General features: G+C 48.1%; 1 protein-coding gene and 1 long non-coding RNA gene across 7 annotated transcripts in view; one reads left to right on the top strand and one right to left on the bottom strand.

Annotated features, from left to right (window-relative positions):
• The window catches only part of ATXN7L1 (ataxin 7 like 1), a 246,879-nt gene that overhangs the window by 72,557 nt on the left and 149,570 nt on the right, over positions 1–24,752 (top strand). For 5 of the 6 annotated variants that reach the window (XM_086696924.1, XM_086696923.1, XM_086696921.1 and 2 more), the window contains exon 3: positions 13,153–13,257. The exons of the other annotated variant lie outside the window; for it this stretch is intronic. In XM_086696924.1, coding sequence (XP_086553050.1) covers positions 13,153–13,257 — 105 coding nt within the window. The remainder of the gene's footprint in view (positions 1–13,152; positions 13,258–24,752) is intronic. 6 annotated transcript variants of the gene reach the window in all.
• On the bottom strand, positions 13,950–14,791 carry LOC147583312 (uncharacterized). Its single transcript, XR_015248079.1, has 2 exons — positions 14,515–14,791; positions 13,950–14,136 (listed from the first exon to the last, which is right to left on the bottom strand). It is a non-coding gene; the product is annotated as an uncharacterized LOC147583312 (long non-coding RNA).

Here is a 24,752-nt window from a genome sequence, read left to right as displayed (position 1 = left end):
TGGAGGACTGACTTCTTCAGGAGCTCTGCTTTCAGCAGGTTCCAGCAACCTGCTTTCTTGTCATTCCAGAAACCTCCCAAATTTCTATGCTGAAGCAGTAGAGCATCTCTGTGGTAAATGCTGCCTGGCCTCTCCAGTCCATTTCTAAATTAAAATCTCTACACAGTGCTGGAAGGCCTAGTGAGACATTCCTCTTACTTAATTGTCCTGATCTTAGCAGGGGCTATGAAAACCCTCAATATGGCATGGTTTGGCCCCCACAGATAGCTGGGTGCCCCAACCCCATCCCATTCTTTTGACTGGGGCTCTCAGTCTCATTTTCATCAAGGTGGAACAAAAGCCTCTTGGCATGCAACTTTCGAGACGCAAAATGGTGGGTATCAAGTCCTCCAGTGTGCCTCAAAGCAGCCTTTTTTAAGCTTAACATCTATTCAAGGTTCAGGGAGAAGGCTGATTCAGTTGCCTATGAAGAGAACTTTGATTCTGGCTCCTACTGTGTGAACAGAACGTGCTGGGGTGGGGAAGATGAAACTGTTCCTGAGGCTTGGTCTGTGCTCTCGTGTAGTTTCTAATGCCACTCTTGAAAACCAACTGCTACTCTTTTGGTGTTGCCTAAGTTTCTTGTTATCTTGTTTTCTTCTTTTTTTAATTTTTATTTGTTTTTATTAAAGCCAGCTCACTCTTGTCACCCAAAACTGTAGCATTTGGTGTAGCAGTGAAACAGGCTGGGACTGAATTAATTCCACCTCAAAACCACATCGCTCAAATAATGCTTCCTAAGATAGAAAGAGAGAGAGTGAGATGATAGATGACAGAAAGCAAGCAAGAAAGAAAAAAAAAATGATAGACATAGAAGATAGATAAATAGGTAGGTAGAGTAGATATGATCGATATATCAAGATAGATGATTGATAGACATAGATGGTTGATGAGAAAGGGTAAATGAGATAAAGACAGACAGACAGATGGCCCTCACTAACTCCTCTTAAGAATAAGCCACTTAGATTTTGTGCCTTATTTACCTTTCCTAGGGATTTCCTTTGTAACATGAATGTGTTGTCCTCCCCTCTTCCTCCACTGTTCTTCTCCTGACATACTTCCTGCTGGACCAGTCATCGTATAACTGAAAAGCCAGAAAGGATTTAAGAGACCAGTTAGTTCATCCTCCAGACTCAGTCAGAGTGCCACAACAAGAAGGTAGACTGTACTATATGAAAAGGCACCAAAGGAGATGTTTCCGTTGATTTCCCCTTGACCTATTGAGGTAGTTCTTGATTGCAGTGCTCTGTTCAGTCTGGAAACTATTTTTGCCCGTAACCTGTCTTGTGAGGAAAGGGATCACCACCTCCTTGTCCTCAAACCCACTGTCCTCTTCCTTGAAATATGGCGCCTGCCTCCACCTCTCAAAGATCTCTCTTGGGTGGGAGGTGGACGGAGGTGTCACAGACTGTGCCAGGAGACCCAACGTGAACTCAAGAGATGCCCCAGGATGAAGGTGGAAGGAGTCACCCCAGAATGAATTGGAAACAGGCCTCACACAGAACAGCTCTTAAATTTCCTGTCCTGAGGGAGGCTCAAGGTAGGAAAAGCCTATTCCAAACAAGGAAGCAAAGCAAGACCTACTGACGAAGAATGAGAAAAAATGCCCAGGGAGACCTACTGATAACGACTATTATCTCTACTGTAGTCCTCACTTTGAAGGGAACGTGGGCATAAGGATTTAGGTAAACATTTAAATGTTTAAATGACGCAGGTGGGAGCACCTGAGAGGGAAGGGAGGCTGGTGACAACTTTCAGCCATATTCCACAGCATTCACAGGCCCCTCTACTCACCTAAAGCCAGAGGAAGGGACTAGAATTTCCCCCAATAGGTTGATGCTTCTCTCTCTAGTTGAGTCACAGTGAACTATACAATTTTTACATAATAGGCCTTTGGTTGAACATGCTACACCCACCCTTGTCCTCTCCACAGAACTTTTCTCTCCCTGGGCCCAGGGCACTTAGGCTGACGTGGTGAGGGGGTTTGGAGGCTGTCCTGTCCGTGTAGCTGATCCCTGAACCCAAGCTTGCTGTAAGCGAAGCTTTAGCTAGGACCCTTATCAGGACTCCACAACCAGCCAAAGTGGGGTTATATGTTCTTCACCTGTCCTGAGGGGCCAGAAGCCACCGGCTGACCTGGATGGAATGGTGGACAAGGCTGTGTGTGTGACTGGATGGGAAGGAGCCTGGGTGTCCCTGCAGCTGCTGGAAAGGGAGTCAGGACTGGGTTTATATCCCTGGGAACATTTTTAGGGATGTATTGTTGGCATCGCAGCTTAAGCCACACATAAGCAAAGGGGAGCCCTTTGCAAAACGCTTTTCTTAGCTACCAGGGTCACTACTGACTGGTAGATCCTCTGCCTGGTTGGGCTCAGGTTGCTCAGTGTGCCCTGGGCTGAGCCTGGCTGCTGTGTTGGTCCAGCGTCAGACAGGACAGAGCTGACGCCAGAAGGACTGAGGGAAGTCTTGATCTTCCGGGCCCTGGATCACTGTCTTGATGTACAAGACACCTGACTGCCCCAGCATGAGGAAATGGAAAATGAGACCAGGGGGAGCATCCAGAAAACACCCCTAAGCGCACCCCGAATACTGGTTCTGAGGGGGCCATCACTGGGAGTGGGATGGGGAATAGCCATGTTTGCCAGATGAGGAAGGGCCCAGCCTTCCTGAGTTGGACACGGGGGTTGGGGGTGGAGGGGGGGAGGGGACAGGAAGTAACCACTTCTTCACTACGATGGCCGATGGCCCGTGTGGCCCTTGCCTCCTCCCTAAAGTCAGACAGCCCGCACTTATCTCCCAAGGAGCTCTAAGAACAAACAAATAGACATAGTTATTGACCTCATAATTGTAGATAGCAGCATGGGTATTGGGGCAGTTTGTTACCATGTACAACTTCCCCCTTTGAGGGAAGAGAAAATTAAGGAGCACAAAAAGTAAATCAACTTCTTGGAACCTCCAGCCTCATTAACTAATTGACATTTATTAAGCAGCTACCTAATGTGCCAGACTGGTAGGCTGTGGACATATAAAGGGCACTGAGTCACAAGTCCTGTCCTCAAGGAGATCCCAGTCTGGAGAGAGAGGTGTAAACCAAATGCCCTGGTACAGCCTGGGAGCTGTGGTCACATCGTGGAGGGCACACACCAGGAGGGAGGTTGGTGGACTCTGCCTCACCTCTGGGTGAGGCGGAGAAGGCTTCCCGGAGGAGGGGACTGGGGAAGTGGAGAGACAGGAAGAAGGCCATAGATAATAATATTGTTTCTTTTATATCCTTACAGTGTGCCCTTCACAAATAAGTCCTTTAGCTCCAGATGGGGAAACAGTTTAGAGGGGGTTGTCATGCCAAATGGCAGAGTCAGGATTTGAACTTGAGGCCACCTGACTGTGGGGCCCAGCTCTGGAGCAACGCGTTTTACCAGGCCCACGTCTCACAGGTTTTGTTCTAAACCCTGGAGTACAGTCACCTCCTGGGTCCAGCTGCCATCCCATCACCCTTCCTTCCTTGTGCTGCAGGACGGGAGTTCTAAGTCTGAGGACAAGCCATAGGAGAGTCTGCCCAGGGAGCAACCCCTCTCCCCGCCGCCCCCGCCCCCCCTCCCCCCCCCCCGCCCCGGCCTCCACACAGCGTGAATGCTTGTGTGTAAAGGCCCTTCTGAGGAGGCAGGGATTAGACCGTCTCATGTGGCCGTGGCCGTGGCTGTGTTGGTTGGCTGGGCTTGTGGGTTGGTTGGGGTGGGGTCGGTTCACGCAGCCTAACACGGGAGCATCCTCCTGCTACCAGGCCTGGCTCCCGGCTGCAGCCTTGCAGGGTGGCTCCTTCCGGCCCAGCTGCAGCAAGAAGAGGCTGGGGGCCCCCTTAGTCCTGGTCTGTCCGAGAAGAAAGGCTCTGTGCCTGCCGCCCGCACATGCTCGCCCGCCTGCCCTCATTGACGCCGCGGAGCTCACCACTGCTGCTTGCTTTCTGGTCCTCCTGTTGCCGTTGCCATTTCCAGATTTCATTGTTTTTGAAGCCCTCACAGTCAGGCCCTGGGTTTGCAGAGATCTGAAAGATGGAGAGTGACCGCATTTTTTTTTTTTTTTTTTTTTTTTTGCATTTTCCTAGAGGGGAATTCAACAACATTCTGCCTGGGAAAGTGGGAGGTATTGGGTCTGAGGTCATTGCTTTGAAGACCCCACGCTGTTTTGATCTCTGAATTTAAGGAGATTTTGGAGTTGGGGAACAAATAGAATCATGCTGTCAGAGCAAAGGAGAAACGTTTTTTATATCCCCTCAAGCTTTCCATTTGACACGAGTGATTAAAATGCAGCTCAAAACTCCACCGGCAGAGAGAAAAGACGAATTAATAAAAACTGTGTAATGAGCATATTAAGATTAATGGGGGAGAGGAAAGCTCTCAGGACCAGCCTCTCCCGGTGTGAGAAGTGCCCCTCCCAAGGTGGCACGCGTCGTTCTTGTAGGTGCCTTTCTGTGTCCTGATCTGAATCTGCTTGGAAGCAGTCATGTGTGTCTTTGAACCACAGTGACTGTTCTCCCCCGTCATTTCCCCAGTTTGAGTTTATGTAAGTGGAAACCCACAGATCACAGCCACCGCCAGCCGCCCGCTCATCTTTTTGACAGTTTTCCAAGGAAGTCCAGTGGCACCTGGCTCTCCAGCCATCGCCCGTCACAGGCTTGTCACACCATCAGCTCCTACCGAGGTCTGTGTGTCCTGTTATCTCCCACAGGCAGAGGCTCCCCTTTCAGGCAGGGCTCACGTTCACCTTCCAGGAAAGGGCTTCGTGTTTTACATAAATACAATCTCAGTGTTTTTCACTACCAGTCGTTTTTTGGAGTGAGTTAAAAGGGAAGCATAATTTTTAAATTATATGAAACTGTTGTTATACTAAGAATATCATAGGGATTGCTCCCTTGACATTTTTGTAACTCCGATAGACAGCGGGGTGATTTCCCAACCCTGGACAAGACTTCTGGGGAAACTGAAGGACATTTTCTAGGGCTTTTTTTTTTTTTTTTTTTTTTTTTTTTCAGGAAACTGAAATTCAAAGTTGTCTGTTTTGCTGTCTTCCCATTCCCCTGCTGTGGGATTTTCTATCGACTGCATAGGTATCACGGATTGCTGATAAGCTGTTCCCCTGCCTTCAAAGCCAGCCTGATTCTTGCAGCTTCCCTGTTCAGCCTGTGCTCCGCTCCGCTCTACATCCCACTTGCAGAGGGAAGGCATCAGCCCTTACTCACGCCTTCTTAACTTTTTCATCTTCTGAGCTCTCACCAGTTGTTGCTTCATAATGTCAGAGTTTCAGGCTCTGGAAGGTGTCCAGGGGCAAATTCAAAGGCGCACAGCCTCTAGTTTGATCCAAATCTACCAAACCAGCCGTCTTCCCATCTTAGAAACATATCCTGTACAAACAGGGGATTGGAGATGTCACCCTGCCTTTTCCTGAACTGCAGCCATTTTCCGAACGCGAAGACTGGATGCAGCAAAAGTTCACATAGACACATGGCTTTGCGTGTCAAAACTGTTCCCCTCAAAAAGCTGTGTGTCTTGATGGGGCGCCTGCGTGGTTCAGTCAGTTGAGTGTCCGACTTTGACTTTGGCTCAGGTCATGACCTCACAGTTTGTGAGTTTGAGCCCCGCGTCGGGCTCTCCCCTGTCAGCTCATAGCCCGCTTCGGATCCTCTGTCCCCTCTCTCCCTGCCCCTCCCCCACTTGCACTTTCTTGCTCTCAAAAATAAATTAAAAAAAAAAGTTTTTTGAAAAAACTGTATATCTTGAATAAAATGCTACTCCCATCCGGCCAATTTAATTTCAGTATTGACTTAAGAGACAGTTAACCAACCACACCAGGACATCAGAGTTACTGTTTCACTTTCATAGAAACCATTCTGCTGTCCTGAATTTTGTCTCTCCTTCCATCACAGCTGAGCTCTGTCCCCTTCCTCCCTCCTCTGCTGTCTGGGGGTGGGGTGCATTTAGGGAAGGTGAGGCTGTGGGAACCTCGGGGACTGTCCAAAAGCATGCTGAGTATTCCAGCCTCCGTTGATAACATGAATGCAATTGACAGTCGACTCTGCCACAAATGAGAATTTTAACAGAGGTAAGACAAGAAGTGCCTGCTTTCAAATAGGGGCACCGAGACTAGCCTGTGTGTAATAAATTTATAAACAGCATAAGGTTAATACCATGAGCCTGATCTGTGAGTAACCTCTGTGAACAACCTTTAATAAGTTGACAGACATTGGGAAGAACTCCAGTAACTTAATTCTCTACTCCCCACTACCCCCACACCACCAACCCCCACCCCCTTCTCTGCACCAGACCGTGGGCAAGTTCTAGCTCGATGTGCTGATCTGATGATACAGAAAGCAATCAACACGTTTACCTGGCTCTGTTGTGCATAAGTTCTTGGGCTAATAATCGGTACCCCAACTGTAATTTTATATTAATATGATGCTTTCCTCCCAAGTTGACAAAAGACTTTCTGTATCCCACTGTGGTAGATGATGAATATCATTTTCTCCATTTTTGTAATTAGGGAAATTGATGCAGGGAAGGGTGATGCCACAATGGGTGCAGGTCAGTGGTATGCTGGCAGATGTTCAAACAACAGTCCTCCGAGAGGTTATAGTGGACACTGACTCACACGGTGTGAATATTCCCACCGTGGTGATTTAACCTACCAATATGCCTCACTGAGTGCCGAACTAGGAGGATGCAGTCAACTCCTGTGAGCTGTTCGGGGGGCTCCGGCATCAAATTGGCGCTAATGATTCAGTTCAGGCTTCAGATTCCCAGGTGACCACCGAGAACCGGCTCAGACCCTGACTCACTGGACTGCCTTGAGAAATGTTTTTCAGACTTTGAGTTGTGACCTATGAAAGAGTCCTGAAATTTTGAAAACTCAGTGAGCATTTTTTAAATGAACTAGAATACGGGGCACCTGGGTGGCTCCGTCGGTTAAGTGTCCGACTTTGACTCAGGTCATGATGTCACAGTTTGTGAGTTTGAACCCCCACATCCTCAGAGCCTAGAGCCTGTTTTGGATTCTGTCTCCCTCCCTCTCTCTTCTCCTCCCCCGCTTGCGCTCTCTTCCAAAAAAATTTTTTTTTAATTTTTAAATGAACTAGAATAGAGTAAAACCAAAAGAAATGAGTAGAACAGAACATATCAGAGTGTAATGTACATGTCCCAATGAGAGAAGATGGATGGATAGATAGATGGTTGGTTATATGGATAGATGGATGGATGGTTGGGTAGATGGATGGATGGATGGATGGATGGATGGATGGATAGGTAGGTAAGTGGATGGATGGATAGATGATAGATAGATAGATAGATAGATAGATAGATAGATAGATAGATAAGTTATATAGTGGGCTGAGGTCAAAAACCAAAAAAATACCTAGAAGTAAGTGTACCTCTGTTTCTCCCATCTGCAAAATGGAGTTAATGAAGCTTGCTCCCTCCTCACATGTTTTCAGGCCAGGAGTATGACTTAAGGTCATCTCTGTGAGTGTCGTGGTGGTGGTAGCTCCCTATCTGACCCACAGTTGATCTATTTGCAGGAGCAAAATGGGGGGAAATGGAGAAGTTGGCCTTTCTGTGTTTGTGAGATGGTTGAACTGTGTTTGAAACTGGACAAAGTCTCTTCATTTTGGTAACACGTTTTCCTGGAATCCAGCCACAGCCAGAGAGAGAGCCTTCCCGAAAGCTTCCAGCCTTCCTCGGTCCACACGCACATTCAAGTTCTGCGGATCAGAGGGACCTCCAGGCTTCCCAGGAGGTCTGCTGTGAGTGGTCATGAGGGAGAGGCAAAGGATGTGTTGCCTGGAGCAAAGACTGTCCCACTGGAGAGAGCTAGTTAGTTCTGAAAGATGGGAGAGATGACCTTGGTTCTCCACACTCTCTCCCGAATCCCTGGTGGAAGAAAACACAGGCTTTTACGAGCCATCACAGCAACCCCATGAACTGTAAGCCTCATTTTATGGATGAGGAAACTGTCACTGAGAAAGGTTGGGCACCTTCCCGGAGGTTGCCCAGCAAGGAGCACTGTACTCTAATCCCTCCTTCTGAGCCCAGGCCTGCACTCATGCCAATGACCTCCTCCAAGCCTTGGGACAGCCTATTAGTCATCCAGGCAACCCTTCCAAACTGGTTTCTGCATCTGTGAAATGGGACTTTGCTCTATTAATGAAAAAAGCAGCCTTTTGCTGAGGAGGGAGCCTTGCCCTTTAGAGTCAGAGTCCCAGCATCTCATCTGCACTTACAAATCACGCCCTGGGATCTCAACCAAATTATCTTTGTTTCCTTGCCTGGAAAATGGAGATGATGGCAACTTTCTAGATTAATTATGAGGATTAACTAAGATAATGTTACCACATCAGAAGGTCTAGAAGGACCCATATTAACACATCAGCAGTGGTGGGTGGTCTTGTTGCAGGTGGTTTCACTTTTCCCTCTTTTCTCATCTTTATTCTGGTGCTTCTCTCCAGAAGAGAAGACCAGACCCGATTTGTAGTCTTTGCCCCTTTCCAGGGTGTAAATACTCCCACGATGGCTGATTTCAAGCTATCGCCCTGACACCACGGAATGAGTTGGGGAGAGACATGCTGTAAGCCCACCTCAGCACACACTGCCGTTATTTTAAACTGCGCACAGAATGTGTTCTTTGGGCAGTAAATTGAGAGAGATGGGGATTGATGAATAGAATACCTAACATGTGCCGGACATAAGAGTTTTCAGTTCCGCCTGTCCTTCCTCCTCCATCCCCAAGCAAACAGTGCATGGCCCGCCATCACCTGGCCACGTGAGGGGATGGTCTTTCGAGAGGCCGAGTGCCCTTATCTTGCTCCCCACCCGCCAGGCTCTCAGAACCTGGGCCTGTAGAGGAGATTCTAAGGTCAGCTGACTGAGGAATAATCAGGCAGGCTAGCAGGGGAGACACCCTCACTTTCCACGGGAGACACGCTCTCAGCAGACACGTGCAAGGTTGAAACCGCCCTAGAGGAAGCCAAGAAGGGTCTCAGTGGAGCGAAGGGCCTGGAGGGGAGTGCGTGCATGCACACACACACACACACACACACACACGGCCAGCCAGTCTCTGGCTAGCCTAACTCATGACCTGAGAGGAGTGTGTGTACCTGGGTGGGGCGGGGAGGTGGGGGTTCTGCAGATCTCTGAAGGATTACGGAAGAAGTAGGAGTCCTGACAGGCCTCGGCCGGGTCAGCAGGTGCAGAGGCACAACTCCCCACGCCTGCAATCTGGGCCTGCCAGACTCAGCACAGCTTCCCGCACAGAGTAGGCACTCAAGAAATGTTTGTTAATGCTTGTTTTTTTTTTAAAGAATGTATTTTTTTTTTTTTCTTTTTAGTTTACTTACTTATTTTGAGAGAAAGAGCATGATCGGGGGAGGAGCAGAGAGAGGGGTGGAGAGAGAGAATCCCAAGCAGGCTCTGAGCTGTCAGGGCAGAGTCTGATGGAGGGCTCAAATTCATGAACCCTGAGATCATGACCTGAGCCGAAATCAAGAGTCGGATGCTTAACTGACTGAGCTACCCAGGCGCCCCTGGTTTCTTTAATTAATAAGTTTCTGCTCCTTCTTTATAGCCTGATCTCTTGCACACAGGATATAAGGCACCTCAGTAAATGCTTGTTGAATAAATAAGTAAGTCTCAGCCCTCTCCAGCTCCTGGTTTCACGTGTACCTGGACATAAAATGTAACTAAATCTAAATGAGATGCACAGTGTTTATAAAAGTTGCTAGTGATTTTTTCAATGTCTTCTAGTTTTTTTGCATTTTTCAAATGAATCTTCAAAGACATAGATCGATGGATCACTTCTGTTATTTTTTTTTTAAAAAAGGACCTATATTATAAAAATAAATAACCTATACTACGGAGTGGTATCAACAGCGAAAGACCAACAGCTGTCCTCTCCACCCTGTGGTGCCTGAACCAGGGGCCCCGGACACATTGGGCGGGCCCAGCACGGGCCTCCTCACACTTCGGGACTCCTGTCACAGCTGGGTTCTCTCTCTGCCTCTCTTTCCACAGGCCTCCCGCCCACCAGGCACTGACTAATAACGTTCCCCTCTGGTAACAAGTCTTAGTCAGAAGTGGAAACAGAGGCAAGTTCTGGAGAGAGGAAATAGCGGGCCGCGCCCAGGGCCACCGACAAGTGAGAAGTTCAGAGGCCTGCGTCCCCAGCCCCACCCTGTCCCTGCGGTGGAGGCAAGTGGGCCCTCAGGCACCTGCGGCAAGAGCCGGTGTCCCCCTTGCAGCCACACGCCTCCTCCAGGGCAGTGCGGGACTCCGCTCCTTGCAGAGTGACAAATGTGTGGATTCCACTGCTCTCTGAGCTGCAGGGCTGTTCTGAGAACACAGAGCTGAGGGTGCCTCTGTGGAGGCATTTGCTGGGTTATAAATGAGCCATCCCCACATCAGGAGGAACCCGACTCTTCCCAGTGACCCACCTCTGCAGCTGGGGGCACCATTGTGCATTTGCCCATTCTGTGTTAAAGACCTAGGTGGAATCTAGAAAATGAGGGCTTTGGGCATGTGGGGAGAGGAAGTTCAGGAGGTTTGTGACAGAAAGCATACTCGTGTGTACACCGTCTCTTCATTCCTCCGTCAACCGTGTCAGTGGTTCTGAGCCTCCTTCTCTGTGATTCTAGAGCGATTCTAGATCTGGTGGGCTAAGAAGAGGCAAGCCCAGGTGCTCCCAGGGCTCTCTTTGCACCCTGTGGTACACGAAGAGATGTGACCATGTTTCCGCAGAACCTAACTAACTTTCTTTCATTTTTTTCTTTTTGGACTTTTATTCACATACTGCACAATTTACCCATTCAAAGTCTACAAGGCAGTGCTTTGTAGTGCATTCACAAGATTATACAACCATCACCACTGTCAATCTTAGAACATTTTTGTCACCCCGAAAGGAAGCCCTGCATCCCTTAGCAGCACCTCCAGGCACCCCAGCCCAAGGCAGGCACAAATCTAATTGTTGTCTCCGATAAATTTCCCTGATCTGGACAAATGGAACCATACGATATGTGGCCATTTGTGTCTGGCTTCTTTCACTCAATATAACGTCTTCAGGGTTCATCTATGTTGTACAGGTGTCAGTATTCTGTTCCTTTTCGTGGCTGAATAGTATTCCATTAGCTGGTTATAATAAATTTTGTTTATCTATTCACCAGTTGATGGATATCTGGGTCATTTCCACTTTGGGGCTGTTAATGAATAATGCTACTATGAACATATGTGTACAAGTTTTTGTGTGGTCATACACGTTCATGTCTCTTAGGCCACATAACTGATTTTTCAACACTGAATAGCGGATCGTGTCACTTTTTTGCTTAAAAAAACCTTCAGTGGCTGGGGCGCTTGGGTGGCTCAATTCAGTTAAGCATCCAGCTCTTGATTTCAGGTCTTTCAGGTCACAACTCAGGTCATGCTCCCAGGGTTGTGGGATCGAGCCCCATGTCAGCCTGCTTGGGATTCTCTGTCTCTCTCTTTGCCCATTCCCTGCTCGAGCTTTCTCTCTCTCTCTCTCTCTCTCTCTCTCTCTCTGAGAAAGAAAGAGAGAGAGAGGGAGAGAGAGAAAGAAAGAAGAAAGGAAAGAAAGAGAGAAAGAAAGAAAGAAAGAAAGAAAGAAAGAAAGAAAGAAAGAAAGAAAGAAAGAAAGAAAGAAAGAAAGAGAGAAAGAAGAAAGAAGCCCTCATGGGGTGCCTGGGTGGCTCAGTTAAGCATCTGACTTCAGCTCAGGTCATGATCTCATAGTCCATGAGTTCAAGCCCCACATTGGGCTCTGTGCTGACAGCTTGGAGCCTGGTACCTGCTTTGGATTCTGTGTGTGTGTTTCTCTCTGTCTGCCCCTCCCCACTCACACTCTGTCTCTCTCTCTCTCTCTCTCTCTCAAAAATAAATAAACATTAAAAAACATAATTTAAAAAACCTTCAGTAGCTTCCCTCATTTGTTTGTTTGTTTTTTTTAATGTTTATTTTTTGAGAGAGAGAGAAACAGGATGAGCAGGGGAGGAGCAGAGAGAGACACACACACACACAGACTCTGAAGGAGGCTCCAGGCTCTGAACTGTCAGCACAGAGCCTGATGTGGGGCTCAAACCCACCAACCATGAGATTATGACCTGAGCTGAAGTCTGACACAACTGACTGAGCCAGTCAGGCGCCTCAGCTTCCCTTGTTTTTAAAATCAGGTTCAAAACCCTTACTTGGTCCATAAGGCTTACAGTTTCTGGGCTCTTGCCCTTGTCCTCCTGTTCAGCTGAGAGCCTCCTTAGACACACAGAACTTCCTGCCTTGACTGACCGGGACTTTACCCCCGCCCCCCCTCCTCTGGCCCTTTGTTTACTCCCAACCTGAGCTCTCAGCCAAAAGACCGCCCCCCCCCCACCTCCTCTGCAATGCCTCTGGCCAGGTTGGGCCCCCATGCTCTCATGGGACTCCTCCCTACATCTTAGTCCCTCAGTTATAACCAAATGATGGCTCGTGTGATTATCTGCTTTACATTTCTCTCTTCTGCCACATAAGCTCCAGGAGAGCAGGGCTCATTGGTGTTCATCAACTACCCACACCCATGGCACAGTGCCTGGCACACGTAGGCCTTTGGTAGATATTGGTCGGATGAGTAACAGATAATGATGGCCCTTGTTTTCAGGCTTCCTTTTGCCTTGGGGTCAAAAGTGATGGGGAAACAAGCACCTCACCCAAGTGACCTCTGCTTCGGCAGGAATGGATCTGGGGGAGCCCCCCATCCTAAAATAACTAGCGCCCCATCGGGGGCCGGCTAACACTTGGCCCTGTGTCAGGACAGGGTAACACCCCCGGCAGATGGGACTCGCAGCACCTCTAACACGCGGGGTTATCGCGGTCCGACCCCCGGGCTACGATGAGCAGGGAGTCCGCGAGGCGGCAGCTCCTGCGGGTGCCGGGAGCTGCGTCAGGACTAACCCCGTTCCCTTCTGTAAAGATCATCGCCTTGCTGCGCGTCTCCTTTGAAAAGCTGCCCCGGAGGAAATTGCAAGAGGAAACTGTGCACCCTCTGAGACTTAATTGCTTTTTCAAAAAAACCCTGTTTTCATTTCCCCCACAGATATGCACTTATTTGGCCATTATCCAGCACATGACGACTTCTATCTCGTAGTGTGCGGCGCCTGCAATCAGGCCGTCAAGCCGCAGGTTTTCCAGGCGCACTGCGGTAAGTGGACCCCCGCGCCCCGCGACGCGTTCGCGGCCGCGCCCCTGCGGCTCCCACGCGGGGTTGGCCCCGTGTCTGCTTTAGGCCGGGGTGCCGGGTAAGCTCTTCCTGCGGCCCTGCCTCTGCTCACAGGGGAGCTGTCTTAGGAGCCGCCGTCCTTCTTCGGAAACGCTCAGGCCTGTCAGACCAAGTGAGAGAAACCCTGCAACCCGTTTAGGGAAATGGAAGCCCGCGGGAGCCATCCGCCCAGCCTTTCGGTGGCCTCCGAAGGTGACCAAAGGAAGGGAGGAGCGGGGCCTTGAGGAATTGCTCCTGCAGCCTGACACCGTGTCCCACTGGCAGAGAGGGCCAGACCGGGTCTCCCTGGGGTTCACACGAGGAGGGGCTGGAGCCGAGGGCAGCCCAGTGTGGGGCTGTCGGGCCCCTGCCCCAGGGAAATAAACGACTGGTACTTAAAGCCTCAGGTTTAGTTTCTCTTTCTCCAAGAATGCTCTCTGTTTGTGTGTGGGAACCTGCTTTCCCTCTGTATCGTTACATCCTTGGTCTCACAAATTCCCTTCAGTAGGTCAGCAGCGAACCCTAGACCCCCTTCTGTGCGGGTGCCTACAGCAGAGAAAGTCCGCCTGCCCACCCCCTCAGGAACGCACAAGCAGCTGCTGACCTTAGGCAGGCAGTTACTTAACCTCTCTGGATGGAAGTTTCCTTATCTTTAATTTACATGGGACGTTGGACCAGATGATTTCCAAAGCTGTGATATGTTGTGAATTCCAGAACAGTTATTTCCCAATCTTTTTATTTAAGCCAGACTCCCTTTTGATGAACGTAATGTCGCAGTGCCCTCTTTTACTGTTACATCTCAAAGCACGTTACATGTTGTGCCTAAAAAAAAAAAAACAAAAAAACAAAATCAAAGCAGTAATACTATTGAGCATGCTTTTGTAAATGAGACGTCTCCCCCTTTCTCACACTCAGAATTTCTGAAATTCCCCCACCCCTTCAGTTATCACTATTCTGTAATAAATAGGTTTAAAATAAAGGGAGTTGCTTGTCTGAGCTCTTCAGTAAATGTATTTGGGCCTTTAGAATAACTTTTATGTATTCCAATATCATCTATGAATATGTATACATGTATATGATATATACATGTCTAAATACATATAATCTATCAGTGTGTGTGTATATATAGTGGCCATATTTTCTGTTGTTAATACACAAAGAGAATCCAGGATTTAGGGGCCCTCTGCAAGACTTTCTTACCTACACAAGGCAGAGAGAGTCCCCTACTTAAAGTGCCATACAGAGAGCTCTGTTTTCAGAGGCCAAGTCTCCTGACGTGCCTGCAGCCAGCTCTGTGAGCTTGAGCTACTTGCTGAAGGTCTTGGGGCTTGGATTTCCTCTTCTCTTCCATGAGGAGTGATTTCCACGGGTGCTTCTAACTCTAACATTTTCATTTCTGGCTGAGTGAGCATGAAAGGAGCAAGTTGTGTGCTCGGCACAAGCTGACCTTCTTGCTCAGTGCTCTGTAGCAAATGACCCTCCCTTCCTCCAAGAAGAGAGAGAAAAGGTCAAACCTTTCTGACAGGAAACTGTCAGAGACCGAGAGGTGGTGCCACCAGCTAAGGTGACAGGTGGGGGAATCGAAAGCAGAGCAGCGGCAGGAAGATCCCACACAGCTAGTGGCTCAGTGAATCACCGTGGAATCTGTGTGGCCGATTGCTTCTGTTGGTCTCATGACGGATGATGCAGAGGCTAGATCACCCCGAATGTGATGGGCATTCCTTCATTCACAGGGATGTGCTGCTGTTGTGGGCACTGGGATATGCCTGCGAACAAGACAGATGAAAATCCCATAAGCCATCAAAACCTTCCCTGGGAACTTAATCCACTGGCAGAGTCTTTGATGGAAGGAACCAGAAAGGGACCTCGGACCCCACTATGCCCTGCAGAATTCTGCCCAAGGCAAGGAAGGCCTCAACTAGCCGGTGAAGGCAGCCTCTAGGGCTTGGCTCTGCTGACCCACAGCCTCCCTCTGTGCTAGGCCTTTGAGTTAAGGAGCCAAGTCGAGCTTAGGGGGATAGCCAACGGTTTCGTGGCTATTTCCTCTGAGCAGTGACAATTAGTCTGGGGGTTTGGGGTGACTGACCCCATCACTCGAAGCCCAGACTCCATTGGGCTTCTTGCTGAACCAGCTGATAAGTAGTGATGGGAACACAACCACAACTCAGCAGATGGAGGCCTCAAAACCTCCCTTGTCTTTCAGGTGTGTGTCCTGTTGATTCACAGCCCATATTTATCACGACCAAGAGAATGCAAGGCAGAGCTCAGAACCACAGCAATTCTTTGGGGGCAGTGAGGATTTCTTAGTTTCCCTGAGAATTCTTTCTATGCTTTAATGATATTTCTTTTCGTGCTGTTTTATCTCCTATGACTAGCCTTGCTCTCTTCAACAAGTTAATAAGAATGACACTGTGCTAAATGCCAGGTACTGTGCTGTGCACTTTCCCTATCTTTGAGTATGTAATCCTCTCAACGGCCCTACGAAGAGGTACCAGTATGATCCCTGTTTCAAACGTGAGGATGCCAAGGCTCAGGAGCACCCTGCCTGAGGTCTCAGAGCTAGGCAGGTGTAGAGCCTGATTAGGAATGCAGGCAGCATCACTCCAGAGGGAGGGAAGTACATAGTCTGCTGGCTTAGCCATCGTCCCTCACTGCCTGTCTGCATGCCCTCCCTGCCCTGCCCCCTCCAAGACCCACCCCATTCAATCACCATGTGGCGCGTGAGAGTACGGGTCTTCAAACTCTATTTTATTAGCAGCAGAGCTTTTTTTTTTCCAAAAGGAATCTCATGAAGAACCCCTGATCTATAAATATATATGCAAAGCAGACCACTGGGGTTGAACTTTGTATAGGGGCTCAAACCCCACCTACCCGGCCTCTCCTGACTCCCAACCTGCCAGGGCTTCCATAGAACAGCCTTTGCAGTTTGTTGTGATGGAGAGGACGTGGGGTGGGAGGCAGACAAAGCAATTCACGTTAACTGTGTGACCTTGGGCAGGTTGCCTCCGTCTTTCCACCTTGTCTGCCTCACGGAGTCACTGGTGCACAATAACTGGTTTGCAAATACACCCAGAGCCCGGGTTCATTTCCTCCCTCTTCTTGCATGGCCTCGTTCCCCATTGCCCCCAGTTGGACGTGATTCATCCCTCTTAGTATCCATAGACTTCTGTTGTCCTGTGCCACGTCTCACCTTCTGCCGTGCACTTCAGTTATCTGTGGACTGTGTCAGCACATCTGCTGGCTTCTCGGATCCTTCCAGGACCAGGGATGTGCATTTTTAGCCCTGTGTTCCCAGCCAGCCCCCAGAAATGAGTTCGTCATCACCGGCCTGACCCCAGGAAGCAGAACTATGGTGCAGGGAGAGTCATAACCCTGGGGCCAGTATGCCCGGGAACAAAGCCTAGTTCAGCCCTGCCTGGCCCTGAGACCCTGGACTTGTCACGTTTTAAATGACACAGGACTGGACGATATGTTCTCTTAGAAACTTACTCATTCTCAGTACGTGTGATTCAGCTCCTGGGTTTTATGGATCCTGGCATACACAGGGAGATGGGTGAATGGCAATATGCAAGGTCTCAGTGCCCTGGGTATTTAAGTGAAATTGAAAAAATACACACGTGTATTTAGGCATTTGGCTCTGGGGGACTTTGAAGGTTGATGGTAATGTGAAACATTGAAAGCCATAGTGGAAAAATCATGAATTTTGTAGTCAAACAGACCCGGGTTAGAATCTTGACTAACATTTACTCTCTGTGTAACCTTGGGCTAATTGCATGACCTTTCTGAGCATCATTTTCCTCTAAAATGAAGGTGACGGTTCCTGCCTCGCAGAGTTACCATGAGGAACAGAGATATAGTAGAGTTTTCTGGCACATGGGAAGGAAACAAAGAAAGGGGAGCTATTATCGTCAATAAAGTATGGCTATTTCTTATTAAGTTGAATGTTTCTTATGAAAAATGGGAAAACCGATTCGGTCAGATGCGTCCTGTCTTCTTGTCTTGTCCCGTCTCTGGGGGTGTGCACGCTGAGGTCAGCCTACAGTTGCTGGCCTGTGATTCATCTTCAGCTTCACATACTCTTGAAGACAAGAATTGTCAGCCTGGAGATGATTACATTGCCAGGAGTCCCAAGGGTCTGGCTTTATAGATATGGTTTACATGCACATGAGGCCCCAGTGTCAGCTCCTTTGGAAATGCCGCGAAGCTCCCAGTACCTCTCTGGGGCCCCTGACAGGGTCCACCCTGCTCTGGTCACGTGGCTGTACAGAATCCCCACTGCCAGGACTCTCTGCATTCCCATCGCTCCTCACTTTGGGCCCCACGCTGATGTCCCAGATATAAAAGGCCCTGTGCTTGGCCTGGAGGCAGAGGCTCTTTGGGGGCCACCTTCTGAGCCACCCCACCTGTGTGGCCCCTTGAGGTCTACTTCCTGAGTCCATGCAAGGGTCCTTTAGATGCTTTTTAACCCCCTGCTCAGAAGATCTAGGATTTTGAGGGATAGCTTTGTTTCTGAAGCCCCTTAGGTGAGTTGATGAGGTTATTTAGGGATAGTCACAGAAAGAGGGAAATGGAAACAAAAAGCCTCACCTTGGGAGCCCTGATCCCACTCAGCAGGCATCCCTGTCCTCACAGCTGTCCAGCCCAAGGTGTAGCTTAATATGCTGCCATGATGTGACTGCCTCATGGTTGGGAATAGCCTCTCTGGAATAAGTCTGCTTGGAATCAAGTTCCAGCGCAACCGTTGATTAACTGTGTGACCTTGGGCAGGTTACTTTGCCCTGCCCAAACTGTGCTTCAGTTTCCTTATTCTTAAAATGGGTAGAGTGGTTTACCTCACAAGGTTTTTGTAATGATGAAAAGAATTTGCATTTGGAAAATACTTAGTACAATTGTGAAACAAAGTTTGGTTACAAAGAGAAAAGTTGGGGGGCACCTGAGTGGCTCAGGGAGTTATGTGTCTGACCACGGCTCAGGTCCTGATCTCGCCGTTCTTGAGTTTGAGCCTCATGTTGGGCTCTCTGCTGTCAGCACAGAGCTCACTTCAGATCTTCTGTCTCCCTCTTTCTCTGCCCCTCCCCCACTTGTACTCTCTCAAAAATAAATGAACATTTAAAAAATAATAAGAAAAAGAGAAAAAAAGAAAAGAAAAAAGCTGGGGCACCTGGGTGGCTCAGATGGTTAAGCATCTGACTCTTGATTTCAACTCAGGTCATGATCTTATGGTCCGTGGGATCAAGCCCAGTGCAGAGCCTTCTTGGGATTCTCTTGGGATTCTCTTGGGATTCTCTGTCTCTGTCTCTGTCTCTGTCTCTCTCTCTCTCTCTCTCTGCCCCTCCCCTGCTCGAACATGCGCACATGCTGTGTCTCTCTCTCTCAAAATAAATAAGCATTTTTTTAAAAAAGAAAAAAGAAAAAAGTTATGCTGTCATTAACCAAATGATGAGCTGCAGAGCTTTGTAATGAAATCTTGTCCCAAGGGTCCTCACTTGTGATGAAAGCAGAGTAGGAAGGTGATGCGTGTGACTCTTCCTCTTATGTCAGTGCTGCTGTGGGTCCCACCCTCATCCCAGAGAGAGCACTGCTGCCATTTTTCCAGAAAGACCATTCTGTGTGTGTGGTATATGCGTGCAGGTGTGCGTGTGTGTGTAGGGGTCTCATCAGTGTGCACAGGCATGTATATAAGCTCAAAACGAGGTATAAGGTGCCTCCCATGGAAAAAATATTTTTATCACATTTAGTAGTTGCACACCCCTAACAATTAGGAATAATGCAATCAAAGAGAAGAATAATAGGCTTAAGTTGTAGTTTTGCAATTGGGTTGAACATTTAGGAAGTGGTAGGATTTGTCCAAATGAAAGGAGGATGATTTATTTTCTCTCCTTATGTCCTAATATGGTTGCATAATGTCCTACTGTCCAGCAACACTGTTCCCATCGGGGCCTGGATAATGCTCTGTGCTGTGCTGTGCCGGGTGCTGAACCGTTCTCCTGGCCTCGATCTTCCTAGATGCCAGTAGCTGCCCCTGCCCTCGGTCATGACAACCAAAACTGTCTCCAACCATTGCCGGTGTCCCCTGAGGGGCAAAATTGCCCCCAGTTGAAAACTACTGCCATAAAAGATAACACCTCCATGTGTCATAGCGTATTCTGTGCTTTTCTATATTTAAATTCTTCTCCACATTAAAATGAGTGTGTGCGCACACACACATGAAGCCCAGAAATAACTACTGTGAAAGCACACACACGGCAGCATGTAGAAAGTTTACTATTTCAGCTTCCACGGAGCTGGTCACCAGGATAATTTCCCATCACGTTCATATGCAAAGCATAAAACAAGCTATCTTATAGACCCATAAGCTGCAGTTTTTCCCACCTCAAAATCAGAAAAGGAGAAAAAAGGCAAAAGAAATAGCGTGTTCGTGATATACACAGATCCTTCAAATTCTCTTGGCCACATTTGGTGCTTGTTCTCCAAGCAGAGAGCCATGCAGCCCCACACTCCATTCATCAGACAGAGATAATCCCTGGATGTCGCCGCCACTTTAAAAAAAAGTGTATTAGAACCAAAGAACCTAGATGTCATTCAATAGAAGAGGATTAATTTTTCCCCTCTTTCTCAGAGAGGGCTTTTTATTCCCTTTCCTGATTATATTTTTGAATGCCCTTCAAGTTGCTGTTTTGCATGTTGATGGTGATGCAGTAGAATTTAATGAACTGCGAGCCAAAGCAGAGAGGCTGAGCGGGAAAATGAATGAGTGACAGCGACTCACCTCCATTCCTTCCACATGCATCCAGATGCCAGTGTCAGCTGGGTACTGAGAGCAGCACAGCCCAGCAGCACGACACGTGGGAGCCTCATTAATGAGGTTCCAGGGTTTCCTGCAATCGTTCTTTTTATTTTGTCTATCTCCAGGTGACCCCTAGTTGAGGAGGAAACAAACCATTTGTGCTTCTGAGCCATAGAGAAAGCCAGTCCCTCTGAGTGTCAGTGCCCCCTCACTCCTGGGGGATCATCTCCAGCTAATTATCCTGCAGGACTTCCTTTCTGAAGGTGTCGATTGCCCCTGCACAGCTCTTTGGGTTTCGGTGTCAATTCACTCGGATTTGTTTGTGGAGATTAAATTTCCGTTTGTTATTATTGTTCGTTGCCTTTTATGAGAGTGGATTATTTACACCAGAGAAGTATGAAATAATTAAAGGAAATGGTTGTCGTCGAACATCTTCTTTGTCGAGTCTGACAGCACTAATCAATAAGGTTTGGCTAGAGCATGTGAATCTGTGCAAACTTTATTTTGTTAGTAGGATCCTTTTTTAACTTTAATTTGATGACTGTACCCCCGATCCAGAATTAACTCCTAGACTGATAGGTCTTTTGGGCTCCTTATGATCAGAAACAGTATCTGTCATTGTTTCTTCTTATTTCATCTTTCCATCATCCCTGGTAAAGTGTGGATCGCACAACAGGTGCTGAGGAAATCCCTATAATAGATCCTACAGAGATCCCCATGGAAAGAATGACGGACGGACTGATTAACAAATGGGCTGTACCTTAAGTCAAGCATTACATCTGAGAGAATCTACAACAAAGTAGGACTACATTTTGCACCACTTCAGATGTTTATATTTTGCACTTGCAACTGCTCAAGTTACAGTTTAATGCCAGGTCTGGAACAGAGCAGGTTGACCTGGTCCCAAACCCCGACTTTTCTTGGTCCTTTGCCAGTGGAAAACAACAGTACCAGTAACAACAATGATAACAGAGCTAACACACATAGTAAACACTTATTGTGAGCTAGCCTTATTATCGTGCTGAGCCTTATTATGTGTTAGTTAATCCTCCCACCACCCTAAGGTCCGTGGTCATATTATCCCCATCACACACCAAAGGAAAGGGAAATTCAGAGGATTTGAGACATTTGCCTAAGATCAGCCTGATGTAAGTGGCAGAACCAGGGTTCCAACCTCTGTCTGACTCAAGTCACTTTAACCACTGTAGGGATTGAATGTTTTGGGTCTCGAACTCCCCTGTAACTAGACCGGGATACAGAAAGGTCGTTGTTGTCCCCTGTGGGACACTGCACACAAAATGGCAGGTGCTCTCGGGCAGCTGAGCCCCATCTTTCTCACGTACACTGCTGACCCTGTCTGCTTACTGGCATAGGTGAAGAACTTGGGCACAATATTGAGGGACCAAAGAAGGGAGAAATAAATCAGCTATGGTGAGTGTGTTTAGAGTCTCAGCCGCAGCATTTGAATAGACCTTTACATATCAACAAGTGAAAAGGAGGGAGCTTGTGGAAGAGGTGGAGAGGGTATCCCCATCAGTTCTGCCTGCTAGGTTCTCCTTTATCTCCAACACATGAGCATATCCACAAGATGCACCAACAGGTGATTTCATCTAAATCCACTGAAATTCCCTTTTTGCATGTTTCTGTGAATTAAGTAGAAATGTGAATAAATAAACAGCAGATGTGGGGCACCTGGGTGGCTCAGTTGGTTAAGCGTCCAACTTCAGCTCAGGTCATGATCTCATGGCTCATGAGTTCAAGCCCCGTGTCAGGCTCTGTGCTGACAGCTCAGAGCCTGGAGCCTGCTTCAGATTCTGTGTCTCCCTCTCTGTCTGCCCCTCCCCTGCTCATACTCTGTCTCTCCCTCTCAAAAATAAATGATAAACATAAAAAAAAAATTTTTTTTTTAGAACAGCAGATGTAATGGTTCAGCTCAAATTTCAAGCTAAATCAATAGGATCTTCATAACCTTGGGATTATTGAATTCATCTTTAATTGAAAAAAAAAAAGCCCTTCTACTTGCAATCTCATCGAAGCCTGTTTCTTGAAGGCTGAGTCTTATGGATTCCCTTCTTCAGAGCCCCGTGGCTTTGACTCATTCATTTATTTGGAACATATGTACGAAGCACCTACAACATGGCAGGCGTTGTTCTGGTGCTGCAGGTGCAGTGGTGGCCAGCACAAACGAGGACATGGCTTTCCAGAAGCTTACGTTCTGCTAGGTTAAATGACATAAACAACAATGCAATCAAGTCATATGAAGCATGTCCCAGCAGAGAGCACAGCAGGAGAGGTGAGTGGGGACAGAACGATGGGGCCTTGGAAGCCAGAGTGCAGAGTGCGGGTTTTATTTTGGGTTCTGTGAGAAGACACTGAGGGCACTGAGTGAGCGAAAGACATAATCTGGTTGGTATTTTTAGAAGATCACTTTGGCTGCTTGGAGCCTGGGAAACCTCCTAGGGACAAATGCAGAGCTGTGCAAATAGACAGAAAAGGATAAACTTGAGGTCCGTTCTGGAAATGGAGCTGACAGAGTTTGATGATGGGCTGAATTAGAAAAGAGAGAGGTCAACATTTAGGATTAGTTAGCAGGGGATTTGGCCATGATCTGGCCGGAAAAGCAGCAGAGGATGACGACATGGAAGTCAAGACAAGAAAGCGTTTCGTAGCGTTTCTTTCAAATGCCAAGAGGTTGAGTGAGCGGAGAAAAGAGAGGCAGCTGCTAGATTTGCCATCATAGGCTGTTAGTGACCTTGACAATAGCCATCTTAGTTGTGTCTTGAGATTTTTTTCCAAGTGCAGGTGACTTCGTTTTTACATCACTGATAGACCTCTTTTTAGGCTGACGGTGCCCTAAGTGTTTCGTCTACACTTGTGCTGAGCTCAGCTGCCTCCCACCCAAATTGTCAGCTGGTCCCTCTGTCCCCGGCAGCCCTGCGTTCTGTGGGACTGATCACTGTGCATCAGGGTCACCTGCGAACACTAGATGTCGAATCTTCTGCATCCCTGAGTCCCAGCACAGAGCACGTTTCCTGACTTGCTACACAGTCAGGTAGAAGGAAGGAGTGCACCCTTCACTTCTCCAATATTAGCATACGTGATGGCTGCTACAAATGCTTGTTGACTTGTCTGTCCCATTTCTCTCTCTCTCTCTCTTACATACATACACACACGCACACACACACACACACACCCCAGATTAGAGGTAGTTTCAAGAAGCCAGGAACCCTATCGTCACGCTCACATCTCTGTGTTAATAATGAGCGCTGAATATACAGTTGGTGCTCAATATACTTTTTTTTAATGTTTATTTATTTTTGAGAGAGACAGAGCGTGAGCAGGGCAGGGACAGAGAGAGAGGGGGAGACAGAGAATCTGAAGCAGGCTCCAGGTTCTGAGCTGTCAACACAGAGCCTGATGAGGGGCTCGAACCCATGAACCGCAAGGCCATGACCTGAGCCAAAGTAAGGCACTTGACCGACTGAGCCATCCACACGCCCCTCAGTATACTTCTTAAAAAATGACTCTTGTGAGAAAAGAGGGAGGAAGCAAACAATGAAGGAAAATTGGCTTGCTGTTTGTGAAGAAGCCAAATCCCACCTGTAAACAAGTATATTCATGTAGCAGATTCCACTCCTTGAAAGAGAAAGACTGTCTCTGTTCAGATACAGTTGGAGAGGCTGCAACGGGGGAAACGACCTTCCTCGTTGAGCGCTTGGGAGGCTGCCGCTTTGATCCCGGACCATAGCTGATTTCTGGAGGGCTGTCCCTGTAACGTGACCCCCGGCTTCTGACTCATCACTGGCTACACCATTCCATTCCTGAGAGCTGTATCAACCGAGGAAAATTAGGGGAACAGTCATCGCTTTATTTAAATCCAAGGAAAGAATGTTGCCAGCACTGATTCAAAAGGTCGCTTTGCAATTCTCCCCATCCTGAGCCATGAGGAGAGCAGGATTTCCCAAGCAGCATTTCCTCCCCGGAGCAGAGAACCAGCACTCCGAGCGCTAGAGTTTGGGGTGACCGCGTATGCACGGGCAGCACGGCACCCAGATCCCCTCCGGAGGTTCACAGCAGCTGTTAGCGGATTAATGTGCTCTGAGGTCTTGGAGTAAAAACCAGAAGCATCTCTTTCATTGTGGAGTCTCATCACTCTTAATTTATCAGAAGTCAGCCACAGGCACTGGGTAGTAATCATCATCATCATGCACTTTTGTTTCAAAAAATGTGGCCCCAGACACAATTCCACTTCATCCCAAGCTGGAGCAGAGAAACCTGGAGGAAAAACTGGCCACAGAGAGAGAGTCCACTCCCCGCCCCCCTACACACACACACACACACACACACACACACACAGCCATGTGCACTGTACTTTATGAACAGAAGGGCATTCAAGGGTGTGGTGATTATCCATAATTTTCATCTCACACCCTGATGCTGGGGCCCAGCTCCTGTCTAAGCTGGACCCCTGCTGAACAGTTGTCCTTTCAGAAGGGCCTCCTCTCTCAAGGAGTTGATTCTCCTTAGTGTTTTGCTGGGGTCACTGAGAGTCAGTTACCTCCCAGAGCATCCCATACGAAGAGCCCATGTATAGGTTCACCTCAGGGACTTTAAAGAAGGTTCCAAGCTCTATTGCTTTTCTTAAAATGTT

Source organism: Puma concolor, chromosome A2 (assembly GCF_028749965.1).
Source record: "Puma concolor isolate L17-30 chromosome A2, mPumCon1.1.hap2, whole genome shotgun sequence".
Classification (NCBI taxonomy): domain Eukaryota; kingdom Metazoa; phylum Chordata; class Mammalia; order Carnivora; family Felidae; genus Puma; species Puma concolor.
The sequence above is the reverse complement of the archived record's forward strand: the minus strand, read 5'-3'. Positions and strand labels throughout refer to the sequence as shown.